Source organism: Perna viridis, chromosome 3 (genome assembly GCF_037379345.1).
Source record: "Perna viridis isolate PV_CMFRI_1.1 ecotype Kerala chromosome 3, ASM3737934v1, whole genome shotgun sequence".
Taxonomy (NCBI): domain Eukaryota; kingdom Metazoa; phylum Mollusca; class Bivalvia; order Mytilida; family Mytilidae; genus Perna; species Perna viridis.
The window spans coordinates 36,376,227-36,396,712 of NC_142447.1; the positions used below are offsets into that span (position 1 = coordinate 36,376,227).

Genomic DNA, 20,486 nt, shown 5'->3' on the forward strand with positions numbered 1-20,486 from the left:
GGTAAATAACTCCAGGAAACAGATATCTTGTATGTTCTTATTTGTGTAACTGGCAGATATTCCGGTAAATAACTCCAGGAAACAGATATCTTGTATGTTCTTATTTGTGTAAATGGAAGATATTCTGGTAAATAACTCCAGGAAACAGATATCTTGTATGTTTTATTTGTATAACTGGAAGATGTTTTGGTAAATAACTCCAGGAAACAGATATCTTGTATGTTTTTATCTGTATAACTGGAAGATGCATGCGCTTATGAATGTATACTAGATAAGATTTCCTGCATATTTGTATGTCCTGTATGTTTTTTTAATGTTTATAACTGTATGTCATGTATGTTGTTAATCTGTATGGAATGTTTTAAAAATGTCTAATCCCAGAATGGCTAATGAAATTGTGCCCAGAATGTCTAATGAAGAAAATAGTTGTATTCCCACAATGTCTACAAAAAAAAAATAGTTATAAAAGAAACAAAATGGAATATTTATTGAAAATATGAACTTTTATTTAAATGTTTTTCACCTTATTAAAATATCATTACAATTTATTTGTTTTTATAGGGTTTTCAAGTTGGTCTTTCTTATCTTTTTTTTCAGTAATTAAATATGTCTGATTACATTGACAAAGGATATTGGTGTGCCAACAAATAATAAAGTGTTGAATTGAGCAAAAGAATAAAACATATGGGAAATGATTGCTGCAAAAAAAATAAAGTAATAAATTCTATAAAGTTAGAATATTGTTTGACATTCTGGGAAAAAATAAACTTTGATTTATATTAATTCAGGATAAAATTTAACTTGTAATTAGACATTTTGGGAATTACCCTCAATTTGCGTTGAGACTTTCTGGGAATTAAAGGTCTAATCAGGTAAAATTTACCTTAAGACACGCTGGGATTAGACATTTTGGGCTACAACCATCTGTATATAGTGTTTTGTCAGTTCAAAAGCTCTTGAGAGCTTATGTTTACTGTTATATTTCTTGCAGACTATAAATAAAGCTTATTGATGCATTTAGTAAAAAGGATCATTTGATCAATAGAGAGTTTGAATAAGTTTCAAGATATCAGCTTACAACTGGGAAAATCACTTTTGACTTTTCAAGAACAATAAATCTGATAGATGTAAAAAATTCACTTTACATTTTTGAGTACAATAGCCAACACTATGGGGTTGTACCAACCAGACTTTGTTTCTGTATGGTAAGATCAATAAAAATCCTAGATAAAAAGAAATAAGCATTTTACAATGTCATGGCATTTGACAAAAACAGGAAATTGCCCCATATTTGTTTGAAACAAGTCCCATAACTCAAAAATGAAAAATCCAAAATACATAAAAATCAGAAGGGAGCTAACACTGATAGAATTAAACTATTCAACCAAGTTTTATGAAAAAATGTATGAATATTTTTTTTCAGCAAGAAACAAGCATCTTGCAGCCATATGTCCCCTGATCCAGCAAAAAAAAATTGAAGTGTAAAAGTCCCACAAATCAAGTAAAAATGGTCAAATCTATGGTCTCACTAACTACTTCTGGGTCAAATGGCCATCCCTCTCTGTAGTGCCAAAAACACACTGAACCTAGAAATATGCATTGTAAGTGCATTATTTGAGTGTATTCTGATCAAAAGTAGTCTGACAAAATAAAGCTGAGAATACGTACTTAAAAATCATATTTGTAATTTACTACAAAAGTATATGACTATTATTTATGTGTGAGTAATTTGCCTCCATGCTATCAGTTAGCAGAAAAGGTAAAAATGTGAATTTTCAGTATTATTAATTCCAGTAAGTTTCGTAAAGAATTTCTACGATCGTCGTACCATTAGCACAATGATTTTGGAAGCCTTATTTTCCAAGCTTCGCAATGGTATGCAACTTTAAGGGGTCATTTGTCCTGGGAATTCACAGTGAAACTGAAAATTACTTGTTTAACACGTAATCCAGGGACAAAGACCAGATATAGAAAACAGACGTACACAACAAAGAACATACAGTAACTAAAATCATACATACAAAGTAACAAAAGCAAATGAGCAACTTGGACTCCACTAAAACTGGGAGCATGGACCAGGTGCACTGGTAGGGTAAGCATCCTCTGTTTTTTTAGAAACCAGTAAGGTAATGGAAACATTAGAAGTGGTTAGTGAGACCTATATGGCAGCACAATACGACTAACTACAAAAAATGACAAACAAGTCTACAAAATTAGAACAAAATCCATCCAGCAGTTTTGGAGGAGTTACACCCACATTTACAAATACTGGTATTTCTATGTTCCCTACCAAAACAAAAAAAAATAAAAAAATAATGATGTTGACAACAATGACAATGATGGAAGCAACGTCAAGATAATAGTTTTCATGGACCTTTGGTGAGGTTAATCAATCCACTTACTCTTTCTACAGCACTTTGCACAAGACAAACAAGCCACACATGGTAAACAGCATATCAAAAAAGTCATACGACCTGGTACAGAAGCTCCATACTGAAAAAAAGTAATTTAATTAGCTGTAAAATAATAATAATTGAACTGGAAAAGCTGAAGGCTGTTAACCTTGTTATCCTCAGTAGTGCTGAACTGGAAAAGCTGAAAGTTGTTAATCTTGTTATCCTCAGTAGTGCTCAATCAATTATTCTATTGTATTAACAATGAGAAAATCAATAGCACTGTGTGGAGATAGGAAATTTTTTTCATTTACATCAAAATCAATTACAACATCATCAACACTAACCCATTATGTTTAAGACCATTATGTTAACATTTCTTTCAGATTAAATTCCTTCTCAGTGTTTTCTGATAATAAACAGATAATGATTGTGGAAATTTGTACTGAGTGATCATAAAACATTAGTAATACCTAATATGAACTGTTAACACAGAGATATGTCTTGACTATCGTACATGGATGCTTATTATATCATGTATATTATGTACAATTTATTTTATCAATTCAGCCATTTGACACCCAAAATGGACAGATTCCTCAGGTATAGTTTATTCTTTATGATTAAGTGATAATCCTGAAGTCAAAGACTTCCTGGGCATATGCACAAAATAGATACAGATTTGTGGTAAAGTGATGCTAATGCAACTGCATACCAAATATGACTGACCTAACATAAATGGTTCATATCAAAATGACCTAATCAGAAAACTTAACATGAAAATTTTAACATATAATTTGAAATTTTATAGTCATTACGTTGTGACTTCCTGGGCATATGCACAAAATGGATACAGATTTGTGGTACAGTGATGCTTATGCCATTGCATACCAAATATGATTGACCAGGCATAAGTGGTTTATATCAAAATAATCAGGAAATTAAACATGAAAATCAAAATGTGAAATTTGATATTTCAAATTCAACAGACTGATACTGCAAGAGCATATGCATAAAATGGAAACAAATTTGTTGAAGAGTGATACTTATGCATACCAAATATAATTATCCTAGCATAAGTGGTTCATATCAAACTAACTTGATCAGAAAACTTATGAAAATCTTAATGTGGTCAGCAGAAACACAATACCTACATCTAGCTTTTTTGTTACATTCTTCGCAAGCAAGACAAAAAATAGAAAACTAAACAGTGAACAAAGTTAATTGAAAGATCCCTTGCTCCCCATCCAAGTACCAGGTAAAAATAAGGTCAAAATACAGACAATGTGTCAAACATAAAGTTGAATAGAAGTTCAATATCAAATCCCACATTATGGCATACCTACATGTACATGTACACAAAGCTTCTGTCAAAATATCAAGTGACTGCAATAGTTGCAAAGCAAACTGTCTCATCCCTCATTCCCTCTCCCGACCAAGAATGACAAAATCAGGAAACCACAAAAGTCACTCAGATGGAAAAACAAAATAGGAGGTTTACAGTGGCATTATGTGACCAACAATGTATGAAAATTTCATTTATTTCATTTCAGCTCTTTCAGAAGAATTTCTGATGTAGAATGCATCAGGAATCCTAAACAGCCATTCAGATGGAAATGCAAATTGGCACTGCCTGATGAAGAATGTACACAAGTTTCATAGATTTCCATTCAGGAGAGTTGCAGAGAGAAACTGGAGACAGGTGACAAACAGACAGAAGTCCAACAACTCCAATTCAAATTGCTGAAATGTGTGCATTTCCATCAAAGCCCATTCAACTGTTTTTGTCAACAAATGACTTATCATCTTAAGCCCATTTTCTGGCATCAGAAGAATCCAAAATTTACTCAAATGGAAAGCAATAAAACAGGTGCACAACAGCATCATTTGATGAAGAATGTGTGCAAGTAACATCAAATTCCATTCAGAAGTTTTGATGAACAACACAATCTCCATTCCTCCAACTTTGGTATGATTTTCCAGGATGGCAGAACAGATTGCTCTGTGTAGATGGTATGGTCTGTACCTGAAGTGGGAATTTTAAAAAAATCAGCCAACCAAAACTTAACCTACCTTTTTCATTGTTCTTTTCATGCCAGAATCCCCATAGGACATCAGACCTGCACTCTTCTGAAAATAAATAATGATTTATGTTCTTAGTTTTTCCTCACTTTAAATAACAATAGGAAATACAAGTTAATTGAAAGATCCCTTGCTCCCCATCCAAGTACCAGGTAAAAATAAGGTCAAAATACAGACAATGTATTAAATAACAATAGGAAATTTAAGAGTTTTGTGGAGCACAGCATGATACAATCAGAGCATGTTGAACTCTGTTCACTTTGGGCAAGTGTGGACAAAATACAAGTTTTTGACACACTTAATCATAGGGACTTATAATTCATTATGGACACACAACAACTGGTTTGGACACAATATTACTTATCAAAGACCTTCGCCTATGATTCCTATAACTTAACTAGAGCCTCTAAATAGTCTGAATCACTCACCTGGCTCGACAAGCAACATTCTATTTTTGTAAAAATGGTAATGTTTTTTCTTGGATAAAAATTCCTCACACTTATACCTAAGGAACAATCACAACAATTTTCATTGATTCTTTCCAGTAGTTTCTGAGGAAAAGATTTTTGAAAGAAAATACATTGAAAAGAGTGAAAAAATGTCAAAAAAGGGCAATAAATCCAAAATGGCAAAAAATCTGACACTAAACACTATGCTCTATTTTTAGTAATGGTGGCTATATTTTTCATAAGATAAAAAATCCTGACATTAATTCTTTACAGAATACCCTATGAAAAATTCATACCAAGTTTTGTTAAACTGGTCAAATAGTTTCAGAGGAGAAGAGTCTTGAAAAACTGTTAATAACGACAGACAATGACGTAAGTAATAAGAGATATCAGAAATATGATTGTATATGCTGACAGGGATTTTCATAAGGAATCTAATCCAAAAAAATATCCAAAACTGGTAAAAAAAATTAATTAAAATGTTTCACAGGGTGCAGAGGTCCAACCCTGAACAGTTGGGGCAGGTATGGGCACACCATTCAAGGATAAAAATTCGACCAGAATTGAAGCGGTCACTTTTTTGCCCCTTATTTCTAAATGGTTTAAAGTCAAAACCTCCAAAACCAATCCAAAACCTTCCTTTGGGTAAATGGCACTTTTAGTATAATTTTAAACTATTCATTGGATTTTACTCAAATTATTATACCGAAATATCAAAAAAAATTGTTTCTGGCCCTTTTGTGATCCCTTAATTTGACTTCACTCATATCACAAGCCCAAAAATCAATCCCAGTCTTCCTTTGATAATATGGCACATTGTAGTAAAACTTTTATGTGATCCATTCATTTTTACTTAAGTTATTGTCCAAACATAAGGAAAATGCTTGTTTTGGGCCCTTTTTTGGTTCCTAATTTGAAAAAAGTTCTGAACCCCAAAAAACGACCCAGCCTTCCATAGGTAGTATCTGGGATTGGGTTGGTCAGTACTTCGTTTTTAGTATAATGAGACGTTCGCTTGATTCAACTTGTATTCAATTTCAATGTATGTATACAATCTGATGTTTAAATATTTAGACGTTTTACAAAAATGACTTTATGTAGTAACTTCGGTAACAATTGTCCATTGTGATATATTCTTGACACTGGGGCTGCCAAAAGTGGAAAATCATCAAATGATTAAACTATTGAAAAGAAATTACCGTACAATAATGATATTGTCAATTAACATTAACTTTTGTAAGTCTTTGGGAGGAAATAAAAATGAAATCACTTAGTCACTCAAAATTCAAATTTTCACTATGATCACTAATTGGTTGTCAATTATGAAGTCCATTCTTTGATTCTTGACTGTCAATTAGTGATCAACAGATTGATGTCAAATTGGTTGTCTCTTGTGATGGATGTGCTAGTCTAAGTCATCTCAAGTATGGCAGCTTGGCAGCCTCAAAATGAGCTACACTGCTGAGTGGAACGGATATTCTTGGCACAATGAGTACTTCTATTGGTAATACTTCACCATTTTCAGTTTCTATGTAAATAATTGCTTTGTCCATGTTTCTGATGTTACGACTGGTGGCTCCAAAAGTTGCTAAGTTTATTGCTGTAGTTCCATGGGGTTTTATCTGTAACTTTGTGGCAAGATCTTCAGAAATGAACGACTTTTGCGATCCCTCATCAAGTAAAATGTTAGCCATGGTATTTTGATTGTTGTACCACACTGGAGAAAAGGCAGTTTTTCACAAAACCTCTGTAGAAACTGGTACAGCTTCAATTCTGGTAGAATTTACCGCACTGACGGTAACAGATTCAGCTCTATTGCATTGACTGTAACAGGTTAAGCTTGGTCTACTGGTTTATTTCTTTGGTTACATAAACTAGTATGGTGTTTCTTTTCACAAGTTCTATATGTATAACGAGAGCAACATTCAGATGCCTTGTGTGTAACCATGCAATTGTAACATAACTTTTTCCTCTTAACTATCACATATCTTGCTTTGGTCTCTTGTACTTTTGTGCAATCATTTGATGAGTGTGGCAAGTCGCAATATGCACATAACTACGTGGTATTTGTTTTTTGTATATTATCTTGCCTCCTAGACTGTGATTTATAACTATGTTTATGAGAGGCTTTTGTGACAAAAGATGCGGTAGGAGTTGTATCATCATTATTAACAAATAAGTCATAGCCTGATTCTTCTGATTGCATTTCTTTTTCGATTGCCTTTTGAGTGAATTAATGTCCCAATTATTACCATTGACTCTAGTAAGATTTTTTCTCATTTCTGACGGTAACTTTCTGAATATGATGGGAGTTAAAAGTGCGCCACACGTTTCATGACCCTGTCCAAGGGATTCCAAACCTCTGACACATGTCTCTATCTTATCATAGATAATACTTAAACTTCTCAATGACACTGTTAGACTGGGAATATCAACTAACTTTTGAATATGAGCATCAATTATTTTCTTCTGTTGGCTGAACCGTTTCTTGAGTAATGCAACTGCTTGGTCATAATTTGCATGTGCAAGGGCTAATCTGGATATGCATCTCTGAGCTGCATCAAGAAGTTGAGCTTTCAGGTATATGAATTTCTGAATATTTGACAGTAAGGGATTATCATGTATAGAAGCTTCAAATGATTCCCAAAATGTTTGCCATAACATAATATCTCCAGAGAAGATCGGAAGTTCTAAAGTTGGGAGTCTGTGATGATATCTTGTGGCATTATTACCATGATTTGTCGTATTTCCTGCGGAATGATTCAAGGGGTCTACGGATGGGTCAGATAGATGTACTGATATTTGCTGTGGTAGGTGAACAGAGGAATTGGTATTTTGATTCATGTCACAGGGTGGGTATGAAAGCGGTGCATGAGAGAAAGAGCGAATTTGAGGATTTGAGGGTGAACTCACAATTCCTGATGACTGTGTTATTTCCTTGAATTTCCAATTATAATCGTCAGTTTCTGAGATTTCCTGTTCCATATTTCCTCCTTCTGCTTCTTCTAGTATCTGGTCATCGTAAGTCTGTAAAACTTTCTGCTTCATGGTAAGAGTATAAATGATTGCCGACAGTTCTGCTGTGCTAATATCATTTTCTCTTCTGTTTTGGTGATAAATTTAGTAACGGCACTTCTGTGGCCACGTCTCATGTTTTTGAATTTCTCCATCCTGGTCACAGCACCAATATCTGGGATTGGGTTGGTTAGTACTTCGCTTTTAGTATAACAAGACATTCGCTTGATTCAACTTGTATTCAGTTTCAACGTATGTATACAATCTGATGTTACAATAATTAGACGTTTTACAATAATGACATTATGTAGTAACGTCTGTAACAATTGTCCATTGTGATATATTCTTGACAGGTCGTATGAGACCTTGTTACACTATTTTAGAGCAATCCATCAACTACTGTGAAAGTATTCTTATTCTTGGATAAAAATTTTCATGGATTAGGGTTGATACGTTCATGGATTCTTGAATTATTTGTGTTGAAGTTTTGAGTATACACATCAATGGGAATTTCGTTTTCGTTTGGAACCAAATTTCCTGGACTGGCCTACCCACAAAAACTCGAAAATTGGTACCCAACAAACAATAGTACTTTCACAGTAATAGTTTAGTTACTGTTGGGACATCAAGAAAATGCATATTTTGGGCCCCTAATTTCTAAATGTTCATGACTTAACTCCAAAATGAAAACTTGTCTGACCATTGTGGTATAGAATACTGTGGAACAACATCACAGACATTCCTACTACAGCAATATATCTTAATTCTATAACAGATATACAGAGGATTCCACTTAATTGCATACCTGTTAATTGCATATTTATGTTAATTTCATAGAAACACAAAAAAACAAAAATATTTTCCATCTTATTCAAGTAAAAAATTCCTCTTATTTGCAATACACATGACCAAAAATTGGTAGTTAATTCCTCTTAATTGAATGAATATTTTTAAAATTTACACAAGAATGTACTTAAACAACAATATATCGTTTGTGAAATACCTCAGTTTTCTAAAGAACTTTTTTTAACAACAATATATTCTCTTTCATTTGATTAGACACTTTGGCATGTGTCTTAAATGGCACATTGTAATACAGTTTCAAAAAGATCTATTCATTTATGGTTAGGTTTTGTCCAGACATGCAAAATAATTTTTTCTGCCCCCTCCCCACTACCTTTTTGGCCCCTCATTGTAAATGGTTCAAGTCAGAATTGCAAGATCAATACCAGCCTTCAAGTTAAGGCATGGCTATTAAAAGCACAATTTCTAGAGAGCCAGAATTGCTCACCTGGAGAATTTGAAATCATGTAGTCATGTAATTTTATCATTCAAAGAAAAGGTTTAGAGTGTTATCTATACTTACATCATTCCTGCCACCTCCTGAGCCACACAAATAATAGACTGTTTGTAAAGGACCTCATGGTCATTAAACCTATCAAGTTTCAAAACATTGGCACCTGTGGTTTCAGAGGAGTTGATCTTTGAAAACTGACCAATTAGAAGCTTAAATACCTCTGACAGCCATCTTGTTTAATTTTATCACATAATAATTTTTTCCCTATTATTATTTCTGCTAAGTTTGGTGATCACTGGCTAAGTAAAAGCAAAGATATAGGCCAACATGTGTTTCTATATACAGTTTCAATGGCAACTTTGAGCAGCCAAAGCCAACCACTGAACCATACAAAAAGCATATCTTTTGTAGCGGGCACTATGGTTACTAACCCTATTGTTTCAAAGCATTGGCACCTGCGGTTTTAGAGGAGTTGATACTTGAAAACTAGCCAATCTAAAGCTAAAATGTTTTTTAGAGGTCATCTTGTTCAATCGAGTGGAACCAAAAGTGGATCTTTGCAGAACCCTTGGGTACATCATTTCTGCCAAATTTGGTAAAATTGGACAGTTTCCATGAAGTTGAGCAAAATGTTAAAAATTAATGGATGATGGATTCAAAGTGATGGCATAAGCTCAGAGGAACCTACTGTCCAGGTGAGCTAAAAAGAGCAGTGCTTCAGGTTCCTTGCCTCACAACAAAAGTGATATTTCATGAACTTTTAGTCGTGTATTTTGTTGTGTATAATGCTCATTTATGTATTGTACACAGTGTGTTTTTGAAGGTCAAAACTTAAGAAAAAAAAAAAAAAATTTAAAAATGGATTGCGATTGAATATTGTAAGACAAAAGATTGGTCAATTTTCCTTGATGCAGTATTTCTTACAAATATGTGCAGGAAGAACCTATTATTCACACTAAAATTCGGGTAAAGGTGGGTTAGCTGCATAAATCGGAAAATTTTAATTTCAGAATATGATAAAATTGCCGCAGGATGTATGGAATGGCTTATGGTCCATCATTACCTTTAGACAAATACTGGCTCAATTTCACCAAAAATTTCCCTCTGACTGTAGACAAAAAAATATAGCATTCCCTAGATATGAGAAAGTTACATTTATTTTATGTACCGGTAAAATTATATAAAAAACTGACCAGTCTTGTTTCTTGTCATTATTGTGCTCCTTATTCCAAAAAATCTGTTAAGTGAACATATCTGCAGATACAAATTTTCGCTGTTTCTAAAAATAATTAGCAACTGATACAAAAAATAATGAAAATTAGTACACCCAGAAAATTAGTATGTTTACAGTAGGATTTGTTAAATATATATATTGAAAAAAATTCTTGTTTAAGCTGGTGAAAATTAGATCTGCAGAAAGTATAAATGTCAATACAGTAACTTAAAAGGCATGAAGATTAGTTTACAATGGTGTCATGATCATATGCATGTCAACCACAATGGAAGACCATAACTGAATGTTTTCTTTTAAATGAAACCTGATCAAAACTTCCCTTCCCTCATATTATAAAAATTTGGGAAAAGGGAGCTAATCAATAACAAAAAAGACTTCATTGAAACATACCAAGCAATACTGATGCATATTATCATACTGATGAGAAACTTCTGATAAAACTGAAACAGGTTCCCTGGAATCCTTATCAAAACCTACAAATGCTGTGTATTGAGAAACAACATTTGCAGCTAAACTGACTAACACTATCTTGTCTTTGTTACATGTTGTTCCAGAGATCTCCTCTTCAATACCTGAAAGACAGACATTTTACAGCAAAACAACAAATATCATAACAGTTATTCAGTAACAAGTAACCAGCTACATACATTATAGGTATATGTGTCAAGTTACTTCATAGTCAAAGAAAGTAACAAGAGGCTCCCAGGAGCCTGAATTGCTCACTTTGTTGAATTTTACCTTTCAAAGGCAATAAATTAAACTAGAAGTTGTCCAACAATTTTGACTCTTTGACTCAAGAAGTCTTTTGTTAGGACTTATCACAAGATCTTTTCAACAATTGAAAGTTTCTTTAAATCTATCATAGTTTTCAAGATATTGACTGAAAACTATTAAAAAAAAAAGTCATTTTGGCCCTTTCAAGGGCAATAACTCTTACAAGGAGTCTGAAGACTTTTGTGGTCTTAAAAATATGGATCATTTTAACTGTTAAAAGAATTTGGATAAACCTAACAGTTTTGGAGATATATGTGAAAAACTACTGTCTGACCCCTATGTTCTTTTTTTAGTAACGGTGGCCATGTTTTTCGATGAATCAAAAATCCCCAAATCAGATCTATGCAGGATACTCCAAGGAACATTCATAATAAGTTTGTTTTCAATTGGTCAAGTAGTGTCAGAGGAGAAATTTTTTGAAAGAAATAACATTAAAAATAGCAAAAATCGTTGAAAAAGGGCAATAACTCCAACATGGCTTAACGGATTAAAACCAAAATTTGACCAGAGATAGATCTCACCATGCTGAACACTTTTACCCGTGTCAAAATTCAGCTAAACCTAGCGGTTTAGGAGATATATGTGAAAAACTACTGTCTGACCCTTATGTTCTATTTTTAGTAATGGCGGCCATGTTTTTTGACGAATCAAAAATCCCCACACAGTTCTAAGCTGGATACCCCAAGGAACATTCATACCAAGTTTGGTTCTAATTAGTCAAGTAGTTTCAGAGGAGAAGAGTTTTGTATAATTGTTAACGACGACGACAGACGCCAGGTGATGGCAATAGCTCACATAGCTTTAAAATTTGATATCCTTGATTTACAAAAAATCTTCCTTTTTTTTTATAAGAAACATTTATCACTAATCTTTACAAGATTTAAAGAAACTAATACAGAAATAATATCATATGTTTGAACATTTAACTTATTGTCAGTACTTATAATTTTTGTGTCCGAGTCCTGTTAGTTTAACAGTTAGAAACAAGGTTTGAAGTATCAGTTCCATAATATTCAACTGAGAGTTTGTACATATCTTTAGGCCAGAGAAGTTTTATTTAGTTTGCACCGGTGGAATTTTTTTAATCTGCTCAAATGTGTATATTAAAATGCACTTGAAAATTAATTGTGGTCTCGTGCCATATGATATGTCTTTAATAATACCATTCAATTTCTTACTAAATACACGTTTTCATACACTTTTCATGCAATTACTTATGGATTCTTATCCTGAATACAAACCAGTCTCATCATTCTCTAATTGATCAATCAATGTTTTAGCAGCAAGCCTATGTAATGGTAATTCTGAGAAGTCAGACCCGCGACTGGTGATGTCTACACTGAAGGACAGCTCATCATCATTATAAGTACCCTTTATTGTCACTCTTCCTGTAATGTCATCCTGTTGAATATACCAGGCAGTTACTTTAATGAAATAACAATTTTTTCTAAAACCAATATGGATTGTTAATCTTGCTTTTGTTCTTTTGTTTGTCAGCTTACGGGTATAGAAGATATGGTTCCTACTATGTTCCCATATTCATAAATGACAAAGTCCATGTTTTGCTATGTGATATCCCCAAATTGATTTGGAACAAAATCTAAAATAAGAGATGCACAATGGGAGTATGCAATTAAAATTCTGTGAAAGTTTCTTTAATTCCATTCAATGGTGTAGGAGGAGTTACGGATAAGAGATGGGTCCCCCATGTCTCCATATTCATAAAAGACAAATTTACCCTACAAAATTGACTGTGAATAAATCTAATAGGGACATTTTAATTGTCCTTTACTGGATTTGGATGTTTCAATTTCACAAGGTAAACACAAAATTAAAATTTACCACAAGAGGGAGGATTTTTCGTTTTCAATTTTTAATTTTCACTTTCTTGACAATCACATTCCTTTGGCTCCTTCACATGGCATATATATTTCTCAACTTGTTCAATATGCCAATGCTTGAAGTGATATTCTAGACAATAATGAAGGAAATCTCTGTATTACCGGTAAATTGTTGAGTCAAGGTTTTTCGTTACCATAAATTAATTAAGAGTTTGACTAAATTCTTCCATAAATATTAAGACTGGATGCTGAAGTTCGGTTGTATTTGTCATAACTTAATCACAGATGGCATTCCACATCCTAGTGTTTAAGGTAATGCAATAAATGAAGCTCAAAAGTTTAAACAGAATCCTTTTAGTCTGGAAAAATATTTGAATAAACTTATCCGTAAGGGTAATCTTCACTGTATCAGTATTAAATCTTTGAATTATGCTTTTATCGGTTCTAACATTGACTCATTTTTTAATAAATTAAATATTTATCAACTATATTACTTTTTGTCCTACTTTCTAGTATGCAGGGGGCATTTTAAAAAAAGTTCTTTTACAAAGTTCAAGATTAACAAATTCCAAGTAACATTATTATGTTGATGTGCATGTCAACATCATTGCTTTTTATCTTAGCATTTGCAGGAAGGTCATGTTTTACATAAACAGTTTATGATATAAATTTTCACTAAATTCTGTCAAACATGTTTTTATGGATAATTTTGTTTGAGTAAACAAGGTGTGCTTATCAGTTGGAATTTGAACTAACAGAAAAGCAAGGTACACTCAGGTGCCAAAAGTTTGTCAACTTTTTTTCAAGATGGCGTTATTGTAAACAACAAACGTCACAATAAAAATTAAAAATCATACCTTTATTTATGACATAAAACTTCAATATTTTGTAATAAATCCTTTAGACATTAACACTTGTCGGCAACGTTTCAGGAATGTTCCGTATAGGCTCTACAGGTATGTTACACTGATCTTATTCCAGGCCTTCCGAAGTTCGCGTTTTAGGTCCTCCGTGTCTTTAATGTGAAAAATGTTTCTTTTTATGTGATTTTTCAAGACCAGCCAAACATTCTCAAACAGATTTAAGTCCGGGCTCTGTGGTGGCCAGAAAAACGGTTGAATTCCATTTCGCTGCTTCCAAGCTTCGGTTTCTCGGGACCTGTGCACGGGACAGTTATCATCCATAAACTGAAAGTCATTATTCGGAAAGTGTTTAATGATAACAGGCCATAAAAAGTCATCTAAAGTCTTGATATATTTCTCCGAATTCATATTTCCGTCAACGAATGCAAGCAGTCCTCGTCCGAAGTAAGTAATAGTACCCCAAACCATAAGCTTCAGACTACGAGTTGGGCCCTGATTCAGATATCCAAGACAATAACCACGCCATTTTTCGTTTTGTTTTCTCCATACCTTCACTTTACCATCCGGTTTTATAACAATAGTCATCTCATCACTGAAAATAACTCTCTTCCAGTTACGGTTAGCTGTCCAATGTAGTTTTCCACGACAAAATTGTAGGCGTTTCTTCCTGTTAACCTCACGTACTCCAAGTTTTTTCGCTACTGTCCTCCTATTATACCCAAGCCTCTTCAATTCAAGTTGAACTGTTCTACGAGACAGTTTCACAGGTGTATCACTATTAAGTTCCGCTGTTATGTCGTTCAAAGTTTTCCGGCGGCCTTTCTTTACAATCCTTGTCAATGCGTTTTCTCCGCGAACTGTCAAAAGTTTGGGATGTCCTTTCCTTGGTGCGTTTTCGTTGTTTCCACGTTCTCTATACCTCTTCAAAACTTTGGAAACTGTAGACTTATGTATCTCCAAGATTTCTGCCACTTTAGACGACTTAAGTCCACTCCTAACCATAGATAGAATAGTTTCTTTGGTTTGAACATCAAGATCTTTACCTCTCTTCCCCATGTTTACAAACACGCGAATAATGACGTAACAAAAAAAATGACGTCATTTTTGACCTAGTCACCGTAAAAGTTACTTATTTTACTATTTTTAAACCAACAATTACAAAGTTGACATGCATTGACATTGTCACTATCAGTATCGGAAAAATTAAAAGGGGGCGTGGCCAGACTAGCGTACATGTGAAAGTTGACAAACTTTTGGCACCTGAATGTAGATACAGCTTGTTGTCTTTTGTTCTATTTGTTAAAGTGGATGTATTCTTTATCAATCTCGAGAGTTAAATCTGAATTCAACAGATTTTTATAGTTCATTTTATTGTTGTATTTTCTAACCACTGTCCCAAATATGGGGGTGAGTTGAGCACTTACAAACATATTTAAGCCCACCAAATACTTTATGTGCCTGTCAAAAGTCATAAGCCTGAAGTCCAGTGATTGTCCTTGTCTTTTATGTTCATGGTTATTTGTTTAATATTTTTTCTATATAGGTTGATTTTTCGTCTAATATGAATAGTTTCAGTTCATTTATTCTGGGCCTTTTTACAGCTTACTTTATGGTATTGATTTTGCCCAATGATGACTGTGTGGTGACCATTGAAGACTGTGTGGTGACCATTGAAGACCGTGTGGTGGCCTTTGAAGACCGTGTGGTGACCACTGAAGACCATGTGGTGATCACTGAAGACCGTGTGGTGACCTTTGTTATTCCAGATCTTAGTAAAGGGAAATTGTCTCATATTCCATGTCATCTATCTATACACCCTTCACATACAGCTCAAGACCACTGACAGGGAATATGAGCCTATATCCCCTAGGAAGATCCCAAATAACATTTAATATTGATAGGAGATATATAAGTCTTAATATCATAATTAGTTTTACCACTTTCTCTTCAGATTTCAGTAAAGTGAAAACTGTAAGGCTTTTCCTATCAGCTATGAATTTTGGTTCTGCTATTGGAGTTGCAATAACCCCTTCAGGAAGAGAATACTCAATCTTTATATCTTTCAGTAATCCATTAAAGGAACTTTTCATCATAGAAATCACCTGAAAAAATTTAAATTGTTCAACTAACCAGCACAAATTAACCTTGTTGACTTGACTTGAATAATTTCATATATCAAATATTAGAATGCAGTAGATTTTTATCATCAAATCTTTGACATGTATAAGTAGTCGAATGAAAGACTAACAAGATTGCTAGGCATAACAATATGTCCCTTGCTGCTGCAAAAAGAAGATAAAGTGCAAAAGTCTCATAACTTATGTAAAATTTGACAATTCATAATTAAAGGGCAATATAATCGACTACATATGGTAAGTAACACTCCTGCAAAATTTTAACAGAATCCATTGAGCAGTTTCAGGGGAGTTGCATCCACAAAGAGTGACAGATAGACAGACAGACACAATATTTCGATGTCTCCTTGCAAGTTGAGGCAGGGAACAATAAATCATTGTGAACCATAAACATTCCAGTCAAAACCTATAAATTGTAGACCAATAACTTGTTCACTGTTTTTATGTGCAACCAGAATTTTTGAACAAGACAATATTTGGCAATGTTAAACCAGTTTAATAAAATTAATTCCACATAAATGGACAATCAGTTGCATTGAACACAATGTCTTGGGAGGACAAAAAAAAAAGATCTGTTTTGAAATGCAATTAAAGTTTATGCGAACTAACTATATGTACCTTGGCCTTCATATTATCATTGTCTTTGATAAAAACAGCCTCTCCATTACTGACACTGGCTACGTTTTTTATCAAACTTGTAGAACAGCCATCACCAATTCCAAAAGTGAAGACCCTCAATAGAAACAAGGATTAAATTGACAATTGTTAATTGTTGAAAAGTTAACACATATTCTGGTACTTTCACAGTGAATTTCTTTTCCTAACACAACTTGTCAGGCTGTAAAACATCAAGAGCAAATGCGTTTATCTAAATACAAGCCATTGTAATACATGAACTTTCCAATAAGAAAACAAAGATTCTTCAATAACAATGGCTTTCATACCTGTACATTGTATTTTGATATTAACCCTTCACCGGCATTTTTTTTTTTATTTCAACCTTTAATAGTGCACCTCTCTTTGGGGGTATGGTACTAGTGGTATAATTTCAAAGCAAATCAATCCATTTTCCTAAAATTATTATCCAAAAATGAAGAAAAAGGTTTCTGGCCCCTTTGTGGCCCTTACTCTTACTTGGCTCAAATCACAACTCCAAAAATCGATCCAAATCTTACTTGGGTGGAATGGTATCCTGAAGTAAACCTTGTATGAGATCCATTGCTTTTTACTAAAGTTATTGTCCAAACATAAGGAATTTCGGGCCCCTTTTAGGCCCGAATTCCAAAAAAGTTTTAAACTCTCAAAATCAACCCCAGCCTTCCTTTGGTGGTATGGCACCTTGTGATACAATTTCAAAGCAATCCATTCACCAATAGTCAAGTTATTGTCTGGACATCAAGAAAATGCATGTTTCTGGCACCCTTTTTTGGCCCATTATTTCTAATATGTTCAAGTCTACACCCTCATAATCAATACAAGTCTGACCACTGCAGTATAGAATATTATTTTAATAGACATTTCTATGCTTCTACTGGAGTTCTATAATTAAATTCTATAAAATGCTTGTCTTTGGCCCTATTTTGGGTCATAACCCCCAAAACCAATACCAACTTTCCTTTTGTACTTTGAAATAATGTTCTAAAATATTATAAAAATCAACCAACCAATATTCAAGTTACCACCGCCATACTATTATACGACCACAATTTTTTTTGCCGCCATATAAAAATAGCAAATAAAAACAGGGCTTAAAAATATGCACAGCCATGTGAGGAACCTTTAACATTTCTACCTTGTGTTATTACAATTTTTCTTTGCTAATGCAATAACTTCATTAGTATTTGAGACTTCCCCATCAGTCAGAAGAAATATCTGAAAAAAATAGGAATTACAAAAAAAAATATTAATATTTTTTCTAGAAGTTAAATGAATGTATACTATTCTACAGAAACTAAAGTAATTTTTTTTAATTATTTGCACACCTGTTAACCAGGAGGAGGGTCTTCTGCAGTCCACTAGAGAATTGTAGAAGATTTTGTGAGACAACATTTTCTACTTGCAGAATTGGATTCATTTTTAAATTAGAAATTAATACATGATTTTATTCAAAAACAATAAAGTTCAAGCAAGTAAGAAAATTATTTTTAGCTGATATCAATATATCATCACTTGGAGTCTTGATTTTGTTAAGCACACATAAATAAAAATTAAAACCCCTGGTAGATAGTGTCATGTTTTAAATTTGCAAAGTATGATAGCAGGGGATTTTTCAGGAGATAACTAAAAATGCAGATGTTTGTGTTTCCTCTGCAGGAGACACTGTTTTAAAGGAAAATTGACAAAATAAAGGAAGATTAACATCTAGGATTGTTTGCTTCCATGAAAAATATAATATTCGAAATATATGTATATCCATTTATACTTGAAGACATCTTGAGTCTAATGTGTCCTATATCAGCCAGTAGTATGAAAAACCTTAAATGGTTTATTTTAATATTCATGTACAATGTAAATGTTTTCTAGTCCTTTACTGATGTCATCAGATAATCAAAGTATTTGAAGTCACATGACTTTGTTATGTAGTCTGACCACATTGATTCTTGTTCATATTTACAGTTATGTAGCCATATAAAAAATAATTACTCTGAAAAATCATTTTGTATGAGTTTTGTTTTGAAGATTTATAAAACCCAAACAGACTATAAAATAGCATCCCCCTTCTCTTGTGAATATAACTATTTCATTCTGCACATATTTTTTAAAACTAAATGTGATAAAATAATTTGTTGACTGGTAGTAACTAAGCTTATTCTAATTATGCCCTTGTCTAGTATTTTTGTGCCAATTTTTAAAATACAGTTATCCTAGGGCATGCACACATTACCTGTCTGGGATATGCTGGGTTACATTTATTGCTATAGATCTTCTTAAGAGGCGTAAGTATTTCAGTACCACCCATATCAGAATCCATAGACTTCTGAAGCTCCAGTGCTTTGTTTAAAGAGCTGTCAGAATACTCCTGGCTCCTGTGATAACAAACAACTTTTGCACTAGGTTATCAACCTTAACATTATTGAGTTATCCATGACATTCCAAAAAAAAGTACCTGTATATCTTCTTTTAAAACAAGCTAAATGAAGGATCAGAATGGCTAAAGCACTTGACCTCATGTTACATGGTGTGATACAACAAAATGTGGATGCTCAACAAATGCCTTGTAGTTTGAAAGTCTGTACAACTTGAACTGACCTTGGTCAGAAATTGAACTCAGAATGAGTGCAAGACATTTAAAATATGCAAAGAGGATGATTAATTGAACCTCAACTGGTTGCAATGTTCTTTAAAAACTTATGAATTTATAGTTCTTGCTTATGTTCTTTTATTTTAGTGTTTGTAATGCAGTAATTGGTGATTTTAATAGAGGACAAAGTCCTCCTACTGGTAATTAATACAAATTTAATCTTTGACCTTAGAACCACTGAGAGCCTGATTTCAGTCTGACAGGAAGTTAACCTGTGCCAGACTGTGGAAGGTATACTGGTAACCTAAATAGATAGCATAAGAATGTGCTGTAAAATCCCAGTTGGCAACCAGTAATACAGAGTGAAAATTGTATTAGTTTCAGATCTTTAACAAAACAAAATGTTTATAGCTCACATCTTAAAGATTTATAAAGTTATGAAGAAAAATAAATTCTAGTTAATGTAAAACTGTAAAAGGCATAATTATTCTTTAAAATGCCAATATATTCAACTTCATTCTCTTAAAGGTTACACCTGCATCATACTACATACTTGTCAAACAGTATACTAAAGCTACTTCCAAATGAGACAATATTGAAAAGACAACCAACAGGTAAACTCTTCAAAAGAAGTAGTAAGGTCTCCTTGGCTTTCTTCATTCTATCACCTCCCATACTACCTGTACAATATAAAATGGTCCATTATTCACCTAAAATAGTGACTACTGACTTCCACAACAACTCTATCTCCTGTCATGCTATATTCACAACAAATGATAGGTATATTCATGTAACAACCCATAACAATATAACCTTGATATCACATAGCAGTATTGTTAAATTAAAGACATTGGATATCAAAACCATTTTACATCACATATTTAGATACAACAATGAGCCAACGTCTACTAGTAATATACCCCAACTTCAGTTTAGGGTCAAAACGGTAACCTATTCTACAAACAGGAAGTTGTTGTCACCCAACCCAAAATCAAATCCTATGATATGACATACAAAATGTACCTACATAAAGCTTGTGTCAAAATATCACTTGGCAGTGACAAGTGGATTTGTTACTAAAAAACAAATGTGTCATGGAGTGATGGAAAGACAGATACAAGCAAAACCGTATACACCCTCTTGTATATGCATATTGCATAAC

At 33.3% G+C, this 20,486-nt stretch overlaps 1 protein-coding gene across 11 annotated transcripts in view; it reads right to left on the bottom strand.

Moving 5' to 3' along the window:
* The window catches only part of LOC148622086 (von Willebrand factor A domain-containing protein 5A-like), a 34,785-nt gene that overhangs the window by 6,205 nt on the left and 8,094 nt on the right, over positions 1-20,486 (bottom strand). For 5 of the 11 annotated variants that reach the window (XM_088571610.1, XM_088571609.1, XM_088571611.1 and 2 more), the window contains exons 8-16: positions 19,878-20,004; positions 18,968-19,109; positions 17,876-17,955; positions 16,702-16,816; positions 15,886-16,050; positions 12,486-12,645; positions 10,861-11,042; positions 4,467-4,523; positions 2,403-2,493 (exon numbers count right to left, since the gene is read on the bottom strand). In XM_088571610.1, coding sequence (XP_088427736.1) covers positions 2,403-2,493; positions 4,467-4,523; positions 10,861-11,042; positions 12,486-12,645; positions 15,886-16,050; positions 16,702-16,816; positions 17,876-17,955; positions 18,968-19,109; positions 19,878-20,004 — 1,119 coding nt within the window. Of the gene's footprint in view, positions 1-1,145; positions 1,224-2,401; positions 2,494-4,466; positions 4,524-10,429; positions 10,491-10,860; positions 11,043-12,485; positions 12,646-15,885; positions 16,051-16,701; positions 16,817-17,875; positions 17,956-18,967; positions 19,110-19,877; positions 20,005-20,486 lie in introns of those variants that run through there. The other 6 variants (XR_015920565.1, XM_088571614.1, XR_015920566.1 and 3 more) reach the window with 5 other exon arrangements.